This window comes from Xyrauchen texanus, chromosome 4 (assembly GCF_025860055.1).
Source record: "Xyrauchen texanus isolate HMW12.3.18 chromosome 4, RBS_HiC_50CHRs, whole genome shotgun sequence".
NCBI lineage: Eukaryota > Metazoa > Chordata > Actinopteri > Cypriniformes > Catostomidae > Xyrauchen > Xyrauchen texanus.
Window position 1 is genome coordinate 41,051,929 of NC_068279.1, and position 17,173 is coordinate 41,069,101.

The 17,173-nt window shown below is 35.1% G+C and overlaps 1 protein-coding gene across 1 annotated transcript; it reads right to left on the reverse strand.

The window, feature by feature from the left end:
• Positions 1-820: 820 nt before the first annotated feature.
• LOC127639624 (aspartoacylase) lies at positions 821-16,686 on the reverse strand. Its single transcript, XM_052121744.1, has 6 exons — positions 16,343-16,686; positions 12,879-13,074; positions 11,529-11,622; positions 10,050-10,157; positions 2,654-2,763; positions 821-2,336 (listed from the first exon to the last, which is right to left on the reverse strand). The coding sequence occupies exons 1-6, from the start codon at positions 16,582-16,584 to the stop codon at positions 2,139-2,141; spliced, it is 948 nt and encodes a 315-aa protein (XP_051977704.1). The 5' UTR covers positions 16,585-16,686; the 3' UTR covers positions 821-2,138.
• Positions 16,687-17,173: the final 487 nt, after the last annotated feature.

The window sequence follows — 17,173 nt, forward strand, 5'->3', positions numbered from 1 at the left end:
GAAAGTGGAAGAATCTTACATTGCATTAGAAACAGGAGATGAGCACACTTACTGAGACTAATGCAGTCATACCTCTGAAAAGCAGACTGCTTGTCTCATCATCCTTGCAGCTGATAGATATTTATCATACTATCAAGATACATCATTTACACAAGACACACTATTTACATTACAATAAATAGACAACATTAGAACATTGTTGAATGTCTAAGAATATTGTCTTAGTAGCTCATAACATTATTCAGTGGAGGGTCAGCACAATATCTTTCATTTGGCGAAGAGAGAAGTCTGGTAGATTTTTTTGTAATATGCAGTGACATCTTGCACTCAATCTCAGAACTGCAAGGCCATTTGAATAAAAACATACTAGTCAGCAATGACTGGTTAATGTATGAACTTGTTCAGTTACCATGGTGATTTGCAAATGAAAACCACTTTACATTAGATCGCAAATTAATTAAAAGAATTAGTGAAAAAAGCATTTCAGCATTATATAACTATCTATCATATCTGTTCTACGAATTACTCACTTGTTATTTCAACCTGTATTTACACAGGTTGAGAGTTATTTAACAAAGATTTAGATGCCCATTTTGAATGTAGTCTATTTGCTGATCCTAGCTCAGTGTAAAGGGGAAATCATGCTTGAAATGGTCATGAGTTGATCTGATGGTGGAACAAAAGTGCTTCTTTATATTTGGTTAACATTTTGGCATCAAATGCATGATAGGAAGTCAGGATTTTTTAAGGTTTAATGGTGAGGTGCCGTCCTCCAGTTGTCAGTATGTACAAAAACATTTTTTTTTTAATCTTGTACATGCAGTACAGGATCCGTTTAGATAAAAAAAAAATGCAAGAAGATTTAATAAAGATAAACATGTTTATTAGTAGTATCCATAAGATACAAAATAGAGATATATTTTGGTTTTATATTATTGAGATAATTTCAAATAAAAACAACAGGGACTTGATGTAATACAATTACATTGTGACAATGCTTAATCAATTACATTTTTACATTATTTTCCACATTTTGACAATACTGAACTAAATAAATCAATACTCAACACCAACTGGACCATTAGAACATCATATAACACATAGTGTAGTCAGCTGGCTAGAACAGATTGTTACATTTATTTAACAAATAATCTAGATTAACCTTGAATTCAATTTTAAATAAATTAAGAGCATCTGTCTAGATCAAACAAATATATTATTAATTGCATAGGTAGATATGTTATTTTGTTAAAAAAAAATAATCACACTATTTCAAAATATAATACACTCTAGTAGGCCTTTCAACAATATACACAAGTCAAATACATCACAACACAAAACCACAGATACATACATTTTCTCTCAAATAAGACCCAAATTCCATCAGAAAAAGCCTTTAAGTGCCTGCTGAGCTTTTAATAACATATACAACAATCTATAAAGTCTGCACCATGTAATGATGTACAAAATAAACATGTCTATAGTTTAAACCATTCCTACTGTACTTTATTGTATATTCCTATGTTACACACATCTTATGTCATTTTAATAAGGCAACTGAAATGTAAAATCCGGTCCTATGTTTAAAAACGTCTCAACTACAATAGACTTTTGCATCACAAACAGCACAAAACACACAGTTTAGACAGATGAGTCAATCTTCATTTAGTAGAACCACAGTGCTGAGAGGTTATTTTGTTTTTAAGGCTGTTTCAAGTCAGTATATGAGTCAACAGTGTGTTGAATCACTGGCTAGAGGGCAGTGAAGACTGTTCCTGAGATGTATATTTTACATATTCTACCTCAGGAGAGATCTGAATTGTGCAGGTAAAAGAGGTAGGCCTATATAATTTTTAAAAAGTATAAGAATTTAAATTCTTCATTACATATAATGGAGTATGCTTTGATTTCATCAAACATATTTCAGTACAAAACAACAAATATGTTTGAAGTTATTCTAAAAATGTTAGAAAATACAAATCTTAAAAACAAACAGAGATATTTTAAGTCTGTAACTGTTGAAATGGTCATGTTCTCATCAATTGTACTCACAATACAAGTGAAAAACTAACATTTGCATTTAAAAGTACTTTGTTGGAGTCAGTAAATTTTAAAAGACAATTTGTGTATTAACTTTGTTACTTTACTGTTTTTCTGATCGCATTAGCCGCTAGTATTTCCCTACAGGTGGTCATGAACGCCTGCTGTTTCTCGTAATAGGCAGCCTCATTAATAAAAGTGGGGTAAACAGTGCTGGCACCTTCATAAAAGATTGTTCTCCCATCGAAAGTTAGGAACATCGGGTCACCCCGGTTCAAAGGCTCCCAGTCGCAATCCTACCAAAAGATAAAGAGAGAGAGAGAGAGAGAGAGAGAGAGAGAGAGAGAGAGAGAGAGAGAGGGAGGGAGGAGAAAGAACAGGAACATTACTGTGAAAAACAAGTGAAGCCTGGTACTCAAAACAAACACACACACTGAACATCTGAGTCATAAGACACATTTTCTGCCATGTATTTTCCTCTCCCTCCTCCCATTTCACTTTGTTCCTCTCATAAAAAGCAACTCTCATGATTTGGTTGAGGGCATACATTTACTTTTCAAAATAAACATAATTTTACTTGAATGCATTTTCAAGACTGGCCCCACTGGAATACCTGTAGATGAGGATGCACCATTGCTGTGATGTTGCCATTGGTGTCTCTGGGGTAGTCCATCCTCTCATGGGCTCTGAACACTTCCACAGTACATGGGGGAAACTCAACACCTACAACACACAAAACACAAATACCATCTTAGAGGGTGAAAAAAGAAAGAAAGAGAGAGAGAGATTTGAAAAAATAGGTTGACATTGATGTATTAGTCAGTGGCATTTATAGGGATAAATAATACAAACATTACTTTAATCTACATTTTCTATGATGACAGAAATGCTTTCAACTTCTGAAATAAAATTAATTTGGATATTTGGGGTAAAGTTAAACAAATAATAATAATTGAATAGGGGTTATATACAGTAAATGTCCAGAAATTGTATGAAGAAAAAAGTCTCCTTTTAGAAGTGTATTGATTCTTAAAAAAAAATAAGCAGTGGAACAAATTTATTTTTAAATATTATTAACTAGACTTTTGTCTGCCAAATCTAAGTCAGTGTAGCTACCAGAGCCATTTTTTTAAAGGACATAAAACAAAAAAATAACATCACAGAGAGCACCCCTGTACAACGTTATTAAAAGAAAATATATTTTGATAATTTTTTAAAAAGGCATGCTTATTTCAGGCCAAGTGAATTAACCCCAAAAAACTTCATGATATTCATGATTCCAAAAATTATTATATTTGTACAAACAATTATTAAATAATATTAGTTGATGACTTTACTATTATTCTAAAATGTGAAGAAAAAAAATTAATAAAGAATGGGTAACTGTTTCAAAACTTTTGACCGGTAGTGTATGTGTCTGTGTGTGTATATATATATATATATATATATATATATATATATATATATATATATATATATATATATATATATATATATATATATATATATATATATCTCAAGTCCACCTGCCCACAACGCTCGAAAACATTTTGATCAAAAGGGTCAAAAAGAACTCTAATTAAATCACACAAATTTGTTGGGGAAAAAATTCCCAAATACTTAATGCCCTGTTTAGGCCACTGGAAGGCACCCGGCTGAAAAGCTGTTACTGGGCAGTACGCTGTCAGATTTACCTTCAGATTTAGACCAATTGACTCTGTATCCTGAGAACTTAGAAAAGGAATTAATAATTCTGTGGAGGCAAGGCATAGCTCTAGTCGGGTCGGAGACAAATAAAATATAATCTGCATAAAGCAAAAGTTTATGCGCCACACCACCTGCCACCACCCCTGGAAAATCATCCTCCTTTCTTATCGCAGCTACTAATGGTTCCAGGGCAAGACAGAACAATAAGGGGGAAAGAGGACATCCCCTATCCAGACTAACAAAATCTGAAGTTAATCCATTCGTTTGAACGGCCGCTACCGGGTGTCTACAAAGTAAATTAATCCACCCAATAAAAGTATTCCCGAACCCATACATTTCCAAAAGATAATCCCATTCTACCACATAAAACACCTTTTCGGCGTCAAGTGAGATGGCAGCGATCAAAGTCTGACCATTGCCACTGACCACATGATATTGATGAAACGCCTAATGTTATCAGAAGAGCTGCGGCCACAAATAAACCCCACCTGATCTATATGTATAAGAGATGTCATAACTTTACTTAATCGGTTAGCCAAAATTTGACAATATTTTTACATCTAGATGAATCAGTGAAATTGGACGGTAACTCTAAAACTAATCGGATCTTTGTCCTTTTCAAGAATCAGACTGATCCTTGGCAGACGCTTTCCATTCTTTAATGATTCCATATAAACTTCTAACAAAAGTGGAGCCAGTTCTGTAGCATAAGATCTAAACAATTCAGCTGCTAAGCAATCTGGCCTTGGAACCTTGACTGTAGGCAAGGCCTTAATTATCTTGCCAAACTCCTCAATGGTTATCTCAAAATCAAGAGAAAGTTTTTGCTCAGTCGTTAGTTTAGGAAGTTCTAATTGTTCCACAAAGTTACTAATATCCTCATCAGTAGACAAAGATGTGGAACTATAGAGATCAAGATAGAATTCTTTAAAAGCATAATTACTATCAATGGCCGAGGTAAATCTTTCACCACTAGCAGATTTCACTGAAGGAATGGTACAACATGTCTCTATCCGTATTATATATCTAGCCAGAGGTTTCACTTCCTTTTTCCCATGACTCAAAGTATGACTGTCTTACCCTGAATAGCCAAAATTCCATCTTCCGTGACGAAATAATATCTGTATTTCAATCGGGTAAATTCCCTGAGGCTATTAGATACCATTCGGCACTTCAGCTCTGCCTCTGCACTTTTAATATTCCCTTCCAATTCCACATGTTCTTGTACTTTGGATTTTTTGGTGAATGAGGCATACTGTATGATCCGGCCCCTAAGAACCGCCTTAAGTGCATCCCAAGCCACACCCACAGAGGACACTGAGGACCAGTTGCTCTCCATATAAACATTGATTTCAGCCTTTAACATTTGTTGGAAGTCAGGATTTTGTAAAAGGGATACATTAAATTGCCAACTATATGATTTCTTATTCTCCATATGTGGCAACACCTCTAAACTCACCAGGATGAAATCTGAGAGTAAAATGTTTCCAATTGAGCAATCACCAACAGATAATATGAGGGACTTAGATATATAAAAAACTCTATTATAGAATAAATCTTATGGACTGATGAAAAACAAATTATAGTCCCTACCAGATGGGTTTAAAAGACCATTATTTTTACACATCCTGTGAAGCATCAGTGTTGCTCTAGGGGGCTTGAACACATTTGCTTCACTATGATCAAGGACTGAGTCCATCAAAAAGATTAAAGTCTCCTCCAAATAGTATATAGGGTGCAAGCAGCTTGCAACATCCCTTCAAGACCTATAAAAAAGCCTAGATCATCAATGTTAGTAGCATAAATATTAGCCGAAATAAGATTTTGTCCCTGACTTTCATCAAAAAAATAATGACTCTTCCTAATTTATCTTTAATTGATTTGACATTTGAATTGTACAAGTTTACTGATCAGCATAATGATTCCCTGCTCTTACTCGAGCCAGCACTATAAAAAAAATGCCCACCCCGTATCTTCCAATATTTTCATCTTCCTATGGAGAAAGGTGCGTTTCTTGAAGAAACAGTATATTATATTTCTTACGCTTAAGATAAATAAACATTTATGGGGTGCCTATTCCATGTGGAGAGAGACACACTACACTCATAATAACATTTTACATTTTGACATAAGAAAAAAAAGATTGTGTGTCAAAAACAAGATTATAAAGACCACATTCCAACAATAGTGCGACAATTAAAACCCGAACCCAGAACCAAACAAACAAAAACAAGAAAAATGTGTGCATCAACCCACGCAAAACAGTGCCAACTGGCGTCCATCCCTCCAAACTCAAACATGTACGCCCACAAGAGCCCCTGCGACAACCTTGCCCTCAGATTGCTCAAGTCCGGTTTATCTATACAAATTTTGAGACAGAATTACACAGCAAAAGATAATCTATAAAACAAACACCAGCCAATAGGCGGGAATGAGCCCAAAGTGCATGTGGATTCATCCATAAAACTGTCCTGAAGTTGTGTTACTCTACAAAAATAAACACCAGCCGCTAGGCGGAACCAGCACAAAAAAAGTGTGCAGATTCTTCAAACAGTCAAGCGAATGTTCAGTGAGCCAGTCCACTCGGCTACAATGTGAGTACAACAAGATGACTTACTCACTCCATTGACTTTATGAAGGACATCGCTTTCTGTGGGCATGTGAATGTTTTAACATCCTTAGCATTAATTCACAATTTGGCTGGGAATATCAGTGCAAAAGCGACTTTCTATTGACAAACGTTTTTGGCATTCCTTGAATCTATCAAGTTTCTCTCTTGAGTTCCCAAAATCTGGGAACAAGAAAATGCTGTGGTTCTTACAAGAAAGCCTTCCCTTATTCCTCCTCGATGATCTCAGAGATTTGGCCAGATTTGTTCTGGGCCTGTCTCCCTCCGCGGATCACAGAGCAGGAATCCTGTGAGCTTGCACGATTTCCAGCTTATGGGCTGCTATGTCGAGCAGATTTGGAAAGAGCCCATCCAGGAATTTCACCACACCCTGTCCTTCTACTCCCTCCAGGATTCCGACGATACGGACTTTATTCCGTTGGCTAAGGTTTTCCATGTCCTCCAACTTCTCCCAGACACATTCCAAATCCACCTTGGTTGCTAGCGGATTAGCAGATAATTTCCTCTCCGATGACTCCAGGTAATCGATCTGATTCTCGACATCCCCACACTTGTAACCACAGTGAACTTCGCCTCCATGGCGGTGAGCGATCAACGTATCATAGCAAGATCCTCAAAGTCATCAATGACATTCGTCAGCATTTCTGACATGTTCAGCACCTCTCGCCACATTTTCCGCTCAAGTCGACTCCCAGGCCCGTGGCCTGCTCAGGGGCGTCAACTTGAGCCGTAAGTGTCTTTTAATGTCTCTAGAGCGCGAGGATTTTGAACTCTTTGACATATTGTCCTCTCTGAACAGAGTGTATCGAATATCACCAGTTTATGTCAGAAAAAGTATCAAAACTTGCAAAGTGCACAGAGCTTGCCGTTCACAAGTCCGATCCTCACATGGAGTCACATGATTCATTTAACACAATTTAAGATTTATGCATTTCAATTTCAGAAAATTCCACCGTAATTTTTTTGTAAATGTAATTTTTTTACAAAATTACATTTACAAAACTTCAATTGTGTTAAAGATTACGGTTATGAAATTGAAATGTTTAAATCCTTAAATTATTATTTTTAAAAGATTTATCTTTTTTAAATAATCTTGGACACCCTTGTTTGTCATGTGATTCAGTCTAGAAGTTTATTATGTTTATAAGGTCATGTTGAGTTTTTTCAGCTTTGGTCCCTTTAGTGGTGGTGTATTCAGCTGGACTCATAGAGCTATACAAGCAAAGTATTTCTGTAAATAAACAGACCTGCTTGTCAGCTTCACTTATTCTACTTGTCTGAAAATTCTGCAAAGACATTGTTTCCCCATTTTTTTACTATCTTACGGTCTCCAAAGGAATAAGTTAATGACTATCTTCTATAAATCAATAAATAAACATTTATCATGGTAAGGCTGTCAGGTTTTCAAGTATGTCAGGCATAAAAATATCACTTCCACAAATTGTGCTCCATGTGATGCTTGAAATGGTCTACGCAAAAAGTTCTGGACTCCTCAAAATCACACTCTCTGGTGCGGTGTTGCCACTTTATTTTCCTTCACTTTCTCACTGTTCAGATACATATTCCATTGTTGGAATTAAAAGGGTTGTCTTTAAAATAACCCGTAATATGCTTTTTCAAAGCCACAAGACATTTGATTTCCTTCTTTCTTCTTGGGACAACAAAACAAGGAAGACACATGCTGAGGTGTTCCTCAAATCACACTAGTTGCAGAATAAACACATTTCTGTACATCTATTCCGGAATAAGTTCAACAGATGTTGTTTTTCACAGATCAACTTTGTCAAACATGGAAATATATTAAATTGAGAAAATATGGCAACTCTGTTCCACAATGCAATTGCTTTAATTTACTCCCTCATTGGAAATGTGATAGATAGTGGCATCAATTACATTATTTAAGTTATTTACAGTATATACAATATGGAATCTTTCATCCTTAATACTGAATTGATAAGGTTGAGGAGTTCAAAGTGTACTTGAATTGAATTTGATTTAAGACAAACAAGTTTTATTTTTACCATTGCCATTGTAGCTGTCATGTCATATGGCAACATTTCCCACATTTTTACCCTTTTTAATCATAATTTTAATTTTCCTCTTTTTATTTTGCTATTTTATGTCAAATTATGAAATGGAAAAAACAATGTTCAGGACCCGCTCTGCAGTTAAAACAAAGTGTACCACAGAGTGTTTAATAACATTTAATATATTATGATTGGACTTGGAATCATATCTCAGTTCATTACATTTTTGGTTTATGTTTCAAACAATGGTAGCATACATAATGAAGATTTTAATTTATTTGTCATACAGTATAGATCATTTCTGTTAGCTTGTGTAGTTATCAGATGGCTCCAGCATCAGTCAATCCATAATCAATAGTTTCCATAATATCAGATCTTTTGTTTTGTTTTTGTTCTGTTGATGAGGTCCTGACATGGTAAACCATTAGCTAACGGAAAACACGTTTTGAGTGCTCACAATGAGACATTCATCCACAACAAGGGGACCCCACCACACAACGTGACACTACAAAACCCAGCAAGCAACTAATGGAATGGAACCTAACCAAACACCAACAAGTATTCAAGTCACAAAACTTAGAAAACAGAAGAGAAAGTAGCAGTACTTGTCCAGCTCTTGGCTTCTGAACATGCTTCTGCTTAATGTGAGTCACAGAGAAATGTGTATTCATGTCAGGCGGAAAGTACACGTGACATCCTTTTTTCAAATGTTCCATAGTTGAGGGAAAAAAAAAAGGAAAAAAAAAGAGGAAGACGAATGCTTGAAGAAGAACCCTTACATCAAATTGGCCAAAATACAGTTAATTTTTAAATCAGTGTATGCTGACTCATTGACCCGGGAGCGTTACTATTTTCCTTTAATTGCCACTCGCTATCATGGCAGAGATGCAGACTGCCACGTGGAAAGGAAAAAAAAAGCCATGTGCACTCATATACACAGTTATGTAAACATGAAACATCTATAAATGACAATCCATTTGGAAATGAGAATGCATTATTCAAATTAGTTATTTTCTGTTTAATTATTGTCTCAATGTGTGGAAAACACATGGAAAATGTGGCAAACACACCATTATGGTTTCATGTTATCATTGCACATGATCACTGTTGGTTTATATTATAATTAAAAAAAAAGGAAATAATGCCTTTCTAGCCATCCCTATTGACTTTTGAATACTTTTATAAGTACACATTCCAAGTTCTGGTGCAGAAGGCATCAGAGACTATTTAGTAGAGACTGGCCACTTCTATTAAAATGAATGAGAGAAATTGGAATGCCCAACCAAGAAGCTCAAGCACCCAACAGTCAACGGATTAATGAAGGAAGCCTCGCCTTACAGGTAAAAGAGCCAATCACCTTTTAGATACAGGCATTGCCTTTCAATCAACTCGCTAACGCACATGCGCATTAGCTATATGAGGTAAAGAAGCACAATTTATGATTAAAATATTATCAAATTTAATTGCTGATTTGAAATATGTTCTTTGATCGTAATCTTGACCAACTGTTTTTGAGATTTCAGTTTTTACCCATTCAAGTAGATATGAGCTGCACTGTCATGAATGGAAATAGCCTCCTGAGAGCGTTCCAAAGATGACCGACAGTAGACTGACTTGCTAGAAAGATACATTTTTATTAATCTCACCACTATTGAATAGCTCGATGAAGTCCAGTGCATGCTTCAGTATTGTTCTCATGGACTCAAAGACATTACTCCTCAAAACCCCCTGTGGCTGCGGGCCCACCTCAAGACCTGCAAAGCACAGAAACAAATGGGTTTTTAAAGACAACATGAAATTGACCATATTTATTTTCTTAATACATGTTCCTCGTCTTATTGTGTGTGAAAAATATGCACCTGTTATTCCAAAGAACACAATTTTCACCAAAATAATCATTCATCTAAATGTAATAACATGCTCTGTCTCTGAAACACGTTTAATTTTCTTATGACATCACCCAGCCCTCTTATTTTTCAACCCCTCTAACCAGCTGTACATCTAACCACATAAAGACATTGCTGCATCTGAATTTGCATACTGTCAGATTGTGAACCGCATTTGATGAGGAACGTACTTTTCAACCATTAATCAAGTACGCTCTTTAGGTATGCAGGTGCGCAGTATGAATACATACCCAGACATTCTTTATTTGGGAATACGGGCATTGTCCTGTGAACTGCAAAAATAATCTACTCTGCTTTTGTGAAACAAGTACAATTTAATCACAAGGAACAAATCTTGGTAAATATGGCACTTACAGTTGAAAAGAGCCGCATGAATCGCAGTTCTCCTCTGTTTTATTTTTTTAATTCAGTGTTTTGAAAATTATGTCTCAACAGATCACATGGGATAATGGGATAGTAAAGTAGCCAGTAGATGCATATTTTCCAATCTCACCGGACACAGTATTATTTGCCTTCTGTTTTATGAATGCTGAAGATTCGAACATACTATTCCATGACATACTACATTGTAAAGAAGTAGACACATTCAAACGCAACATTTTTCTTGATCCAATCAATATCGGATAAATAAAATTACATCTTGCCCTACATTCTGTCTTTTAAAATGCATGTAAAATATATTGTAAATATCATAAAAATATTTAATCGTAAATCTAATGGGTTGCAAATGTTGTTTCATGTTGACATGTTGAGTCTTACTCAATAGATGCTAAACAAGAAAACAAGAGAAAACTTTACAATAAAGTTCCATTTGTTAATATTAGTTAACTACATTAGTTAAAATTAACTTACAATGAACAATACATTTACAGCATTTTATTAATCTTGGTTAATTTTTATTTCAAAATGTTTTTATAATCAAAAGTTGTACATTTTAACATTAGTTAATGCTCTATGAACTGACATGACAAAAACAAACAAAATTATTTGAATTAAATAACATTAAAAAGATTCATAATGTGTATTATTATTTTTTTAAACACCAGCTCTAGGCCTAGGGATAAACAGTATTATCTGTGGAGCTCTGCATGCTTTAACTAAAACCAATTGTCTTATACAATCTCTTATTACTAGCAGTCAAATTACATATACTGTATATTTGACCTGATTTAGCATGTCAGGTTTATGCTGCTAAATATCCAAGGACTTTATACTCACCAATGGGATGTTTGGCCACAGAACGTGTAGTTGAATACTTAAGCTGTGGGTGTTCGTTTAACAGTACTGGACAGGTGTGGGGAGCCATAGCTTTCTGCAAGGGGGGAAGAGCACAGGTGGCTTTGTAAATAAACACTGAGCACATTTACATGCACAATCTTCTGCGATTTATGCTTAGTAAGCCAATAAAGTGTGTGGTGATGCAAGCACCTTAATCTGTCTTTCTTTATCCTTTATTGGGGTACTGTCATAAATGGCTTAGGCATAAACCAATCAGCACACAGATTTGTCCATTACCCTGAATATTTGTTGCATGTAAACACCTTTACCGGTATTCTTACCAGCTTATCCAATGTGTGCAAGTGTTGCGTGCATGTCTGTTAAAGTTTTAAAGTCAAAAGTTTCTTGCATCGTCAGATGTTTTGAATAAGCTGAATTTTGAAAGTTCTGAGCGTACTGGTGTGCATGTAAACACACTCAATGACTTTTAAATGTTGTAGTCCATAATCAGGCAATACAATGACAACATGTCAACTCAAAACTTTAATAAAAGGATAAAATAAGAACAAAGGCCCTTCTTGGTATGTGTTGATAAAACAATGTACAAAGTAAGAATAGGTAAATGCAAAATCCTTTAAATGTATTGTCTATTAATAAAATGAATATTTCCGTTCTGGATGCTTATTGGTCAATATAGCATTGCTCTAATAAACAATATAGTAACAGCTATGAGACAGCAACAGTTTTTGCATTGTGCCAAACAATGCCCTTTAGCTATGTGACTACTGTATGTTCACAAATACCACAGCCTCTCATAGCTTAGTACTTAAAAATGATGCATGAACAACTCATTGGCATCTGCAGATGGTAAATAAATATTTAAATTCTGTTTCTAACATTCTACAATTGGTTATAGTTGGTTAATGATTAGAACTAATGTACCGTATGTATATCTGTTATGGATACCTATTCTGAAGCTGGTTCAGAAATGTATTACAGGTGGGAAAAATATAAAAATGACGATATTTTGTGATTTTTTTCCTTGTGATATTGTATCGATTTTTACAGGCAAACTATCTATATTATAATTTACATTTTTTCACATTATTGTGATGGGAAACATTATTTCTCTTTGCCAAATCAATCTAGTAATTTAATATCAGTCCCATAGAAGGTGCAGTTATCATGCTTTACAGATAATCACCCAACGTTATTAAAATGTATTACAATTATTACAAAAATGTGAGTATCATATTAATAACCTTTTAGGTGAAATCGATTATACTTTGTAAAAATGCAATGCAATTTAAGCATTAGAATAATGACATTGCCGAGAGTTTAGTTTCTTACTTTGATGTAATTCACCATCTGAAGGTTAAAGAGATCTGTTGAGCTTTCCAGAATGATGGTGGAGCCCATGTTCGAGGTGGTGTTGTGAAGGTCAAAGATGACATCATATGCATCTGGGCTTCCTTTGGGCCCAAATATTTGATTGATTTTCTTGGCCCTCTGGACTTCATATTGCAACCCTTCTAAATCAGGAGCACTGGGGATGGAAAGTGCATTATTAAAATTAACAGTACAAAGATTGAAGTTCTTGAAGAATGAAGAAGTACTTCAAAAGCTAAAAGAACATTTTTTTGAAGTTTAAGAATGCAGTCCTACCCAGGACTTTTGACTCTTGTCCTGAGGTAAACAGCATGAAGGAGACTAACTGGCACTAGGGTTAAAAATCTCTTGAACAATGGTTAGATGCAGGTATAGCATCAACTGCTTTAAAAGCACAGTTAATGACAAAAAGTTAGATTAGCTATTACACAAATACTTAATAACGGATTTATTTGACAAATATAAACCAAGAACTTGAGTGAGCATGTCAATTATGACTAGATTTTTTTACTTCAAGTTAAAGGGATATTCTGGGTTCAATACAAGTTAAGCTAAATTGACAACATTTGTTGCACAATGTTGATTATCCCTCCTTTAGAAAAAGCAAGAATCTGAGTTATGGTGAAAGACTTACACTGGATGTGAATGTGGCCAGTTTTTGGACTGTTTAAAGGCTGAAATGAAATGTGAAGCTTTTACTTTTATTAAAGCACTTACACTATTTTTTCTGTTAAAAGCTGTGTATTATTTGAGCTGTAAAGTTGTTTAAATTGTTGTTTTTAGGGTCGTTTTAGAGTTTACGGCACTATATTGTCATGTCAAAAAGTTGTACAATTGGATACAACTTTACACAGAATGGTTAGTAAAGCATTTTATTGCACTAAAGCATGTTTACTTGCATATTGTTTATGTCTTGAGGCTATACTTTTGAAACAGTAAGTATTTTAACATTTATGGATTGATCGCATTCACTTCCATTGTAAGTGCCTCACGGTAACCCAGAGTTGTGCTTTTTATTATTATTAAAAGAGGGACAAATATATTTTTGGGCAATCAACATTTTGCAACAAATGCTGTTGATTGAGATTAACTTTTACTGAACCCAAGATATTCCTTTAAATTAAATAATGTTAAGAGGGAACATTCTAGATAAAAATCGTATTTAGCCATATGCAACCCTTATTTAATCCTAGTGAACTGCATATTTCCAGTTTAAAAGTAGTTATGTTAGAAACACACAAACATGAGAATGCACTTTTCTATACAATATTACACAATCCAAGCAGTGCACAAAAAGCTGCTCAACTGAGCCCACTTTGATTATTTCCTATACAATAAAAAAAATCTATATTCATTAAAATGAATGAATAATAGAATATTCAGCAACTCCTTTGACATAACTAAACAATTATTGTTTTAAAATCACCAATCGGGCTGTGAACATCTGTTGTGATGGCCACTCTTTGAAGGAGTGCAATGTTTATGTTTTGTCAATGATCAGCCCCCCATAGTACAGTATTATACATGCAGTATCTCCTGAATGATTGTATCTCAATGAGCAACCTCCATTGTATTTCTAATTCCACCCAGGCATTTCAATAATGCCCTCATTGCGCATTCAAATCCTCTATTACTGATAAATGTTGAATGATTTTCGAGTGTATTGTTTTGCTTTATTAAGTGTAAGACAAAGCATCAAAGCTATCCCAGAAGCCCCTGTATTTAACGTGGCATAGAAGCCGATCAAATTTCGCTCATTCTGATATCTATATGCAAGTTAGATATGAATGCTCCGTTATTGAATCTGTAATTTTCTATCCAGTGTATGGTGCAATTTTGATGTGAGATTGAAAAGAGAAACAGGTTTCAATATTACTCAAGAAAAAAAAATCCTTAAATGGAGATTAAGCAGTTAAAATAATTTAAATGACCATATTCAGGGTTGGGAGGGTTACTTTTGAAATGTATTCCACTACAGATTACATGCTGTCAAATGTAATTTGTAATGTTTTCCGTTAGATTACTCAAGGTCAGTAACGTATACTAAATACTTTGGATTACTTCTTCTGCACTGGTAGATTTTTTCACTTGTTTTGACTATAAAAACTACAAAAATACATTCTCTGAAAACCCTGAATATCTTATGCAGTGTTGTTTCTAAAACAAGATTAATCAAATTGATCTTGTTTTAAGGATTATTAGATATTTTTACAGGAAAACAATCAAAAAAATTTTTTTTATAATTTATGATTTAACGTGAATTTTCTTGATAAAAAATATGATCATGTCTGGTAACATGTGCATGTAAAATGTCTAGAAATAACAATTTTAGTCAGGTAATTTGGAATCAGTACCAGATTACAATCCAAAAGTAATCTACCCCACACAGGTCATGACACAAATAATTACAGAGCAAATACATAGCAACTGTGAAGTTGTAAACAGAAAATACTGTAGCATTCTGTTGAGATGTATTGTTTGTACCACAGACAATGTAAAACTTTACGAAATCTCAAATGTAATAAGATATGACATGGTAGACACGTCAACTATTGAAACATGAATATGATTAGATTAACATGACAATAAGACAGGTATGAAATAAAACAAATTCAAGTTATTAAACTTGTCCTGGCCAGAAACAAGCTCTGGGTGCACAATGTACAGGCCTATTCCTCACACATCAAAACAAGTTTATTTTTGCAGCAGACTTCATTTCGAGGATTTTACTAGAAGTAAAATAAGTAGGCTGTTTGGTCTGGTAGTATGGGTCTGATAATGTACAGCCAGGGTCATTAAGCAAAGCATTAGAGCCTGAATAAAGTTTACAAATAAATGATTACTGCCTATATACCAAAGTAGGCGCAGTTTTGTCATCCTGGCACACCTGCGGTTAAGCAACACAAGCTTGGTATTTGTATATTAAGCAACGTTAACGGGTCTTTTAATGCCCCAGATCACGTTTCACAACACTCATGACATGACGGGCACGGATCAGCTGACTGAACACTCAACTGTTAGCTGCTGTATCACCGCGATTCAATAATGTTGTGCCTTACAAAAGCGTCGTTCAAAACAGCGAGACGGAGCGCAACAGAGCACAGGGGTAACGATACCCGTTTTTAAAATGTTAAATACGTTTATCACGACTTGCCGTTTTACAACGCGGCGTCTGCGTTAACGATACGAGTAAACACAAAGCAACAATATCGTTGATGGAAGGCAAGACGCATTTTGTGTGAATGGCCTCTACTAGAATTTGAACCCATATGTGTGTAAAGTTTAAAGTCCATTGTGCTTAATGGACAGATCTATTCTTGTCTCACAATACCGAGTAGCGTACACACGGGCGGTCTGCTTTAAACAAACGCACCGACTAAGGCTGTGACTGTCCTGAACATAAACGCGTCTCGCGGGTTGTTTACCTGAGATTCTCTGGCGTGAAGGCTCTGTTCAGATCCGTGTCGATGTATCTGGTACATTTTTCCACTGCCCTGGGATTGCTTATAAACGGCTTGGTCACCAATCCATTTCTCTCTATCTCGGCTGCATTCTTTATCCACATATTTACCAGCATTATGCCTGACATCTCATTTCCATGCGTGCCTCCAAAAATAGCCACTCGTTTGGCTTCTTGCAAACACGAAATATTGCAACGCGAACTCATAGTGAGAGCGGCACGGACGCGCAGTTCACGAGACGAGAGAGCAAAGTTTCCACACAACCGCTGTTTCCCCTAGTCGCCAGCGATGTGATCGCTGTTACATAATGGTTATTTGAAGGCTATTCCTGAGCCCAGGGCATAACCCCGTGCGTGTGTCATCTGGGTCAATATCACTGTAGGGTGCCTTTTGGTGTCCTGAACATAAATAACTAATTTTCCATTATAACTTAACATACAAATGACTATGAAAGGGTGTGTTATATAAGGCTAAGTTTTGTATTCATAACAGTAGCATTATTTGGCTCTTTAGATACATTTTCAAGATTTTCTATAGTTTTGTATAAGAGGATGTATGTTATTTTGCTATGTCCCAGGCACTGCTCATCAAATTTGAATGAGAGTAAAATAGTCAAAATCATATTTATATTTTATTTATTTTTTCCTATTAATATTTTGTTTAATAAGATATTACTCAAATTGAGTGTATTGATCAGTTTATAATAAAAACAATATTTTTATTTAATAAAAAAGAAGAGTTTGTCCATGTCCCTTAAATGGTTGTCCACCCTGTCGTATTGTGGAATCTGCCCCT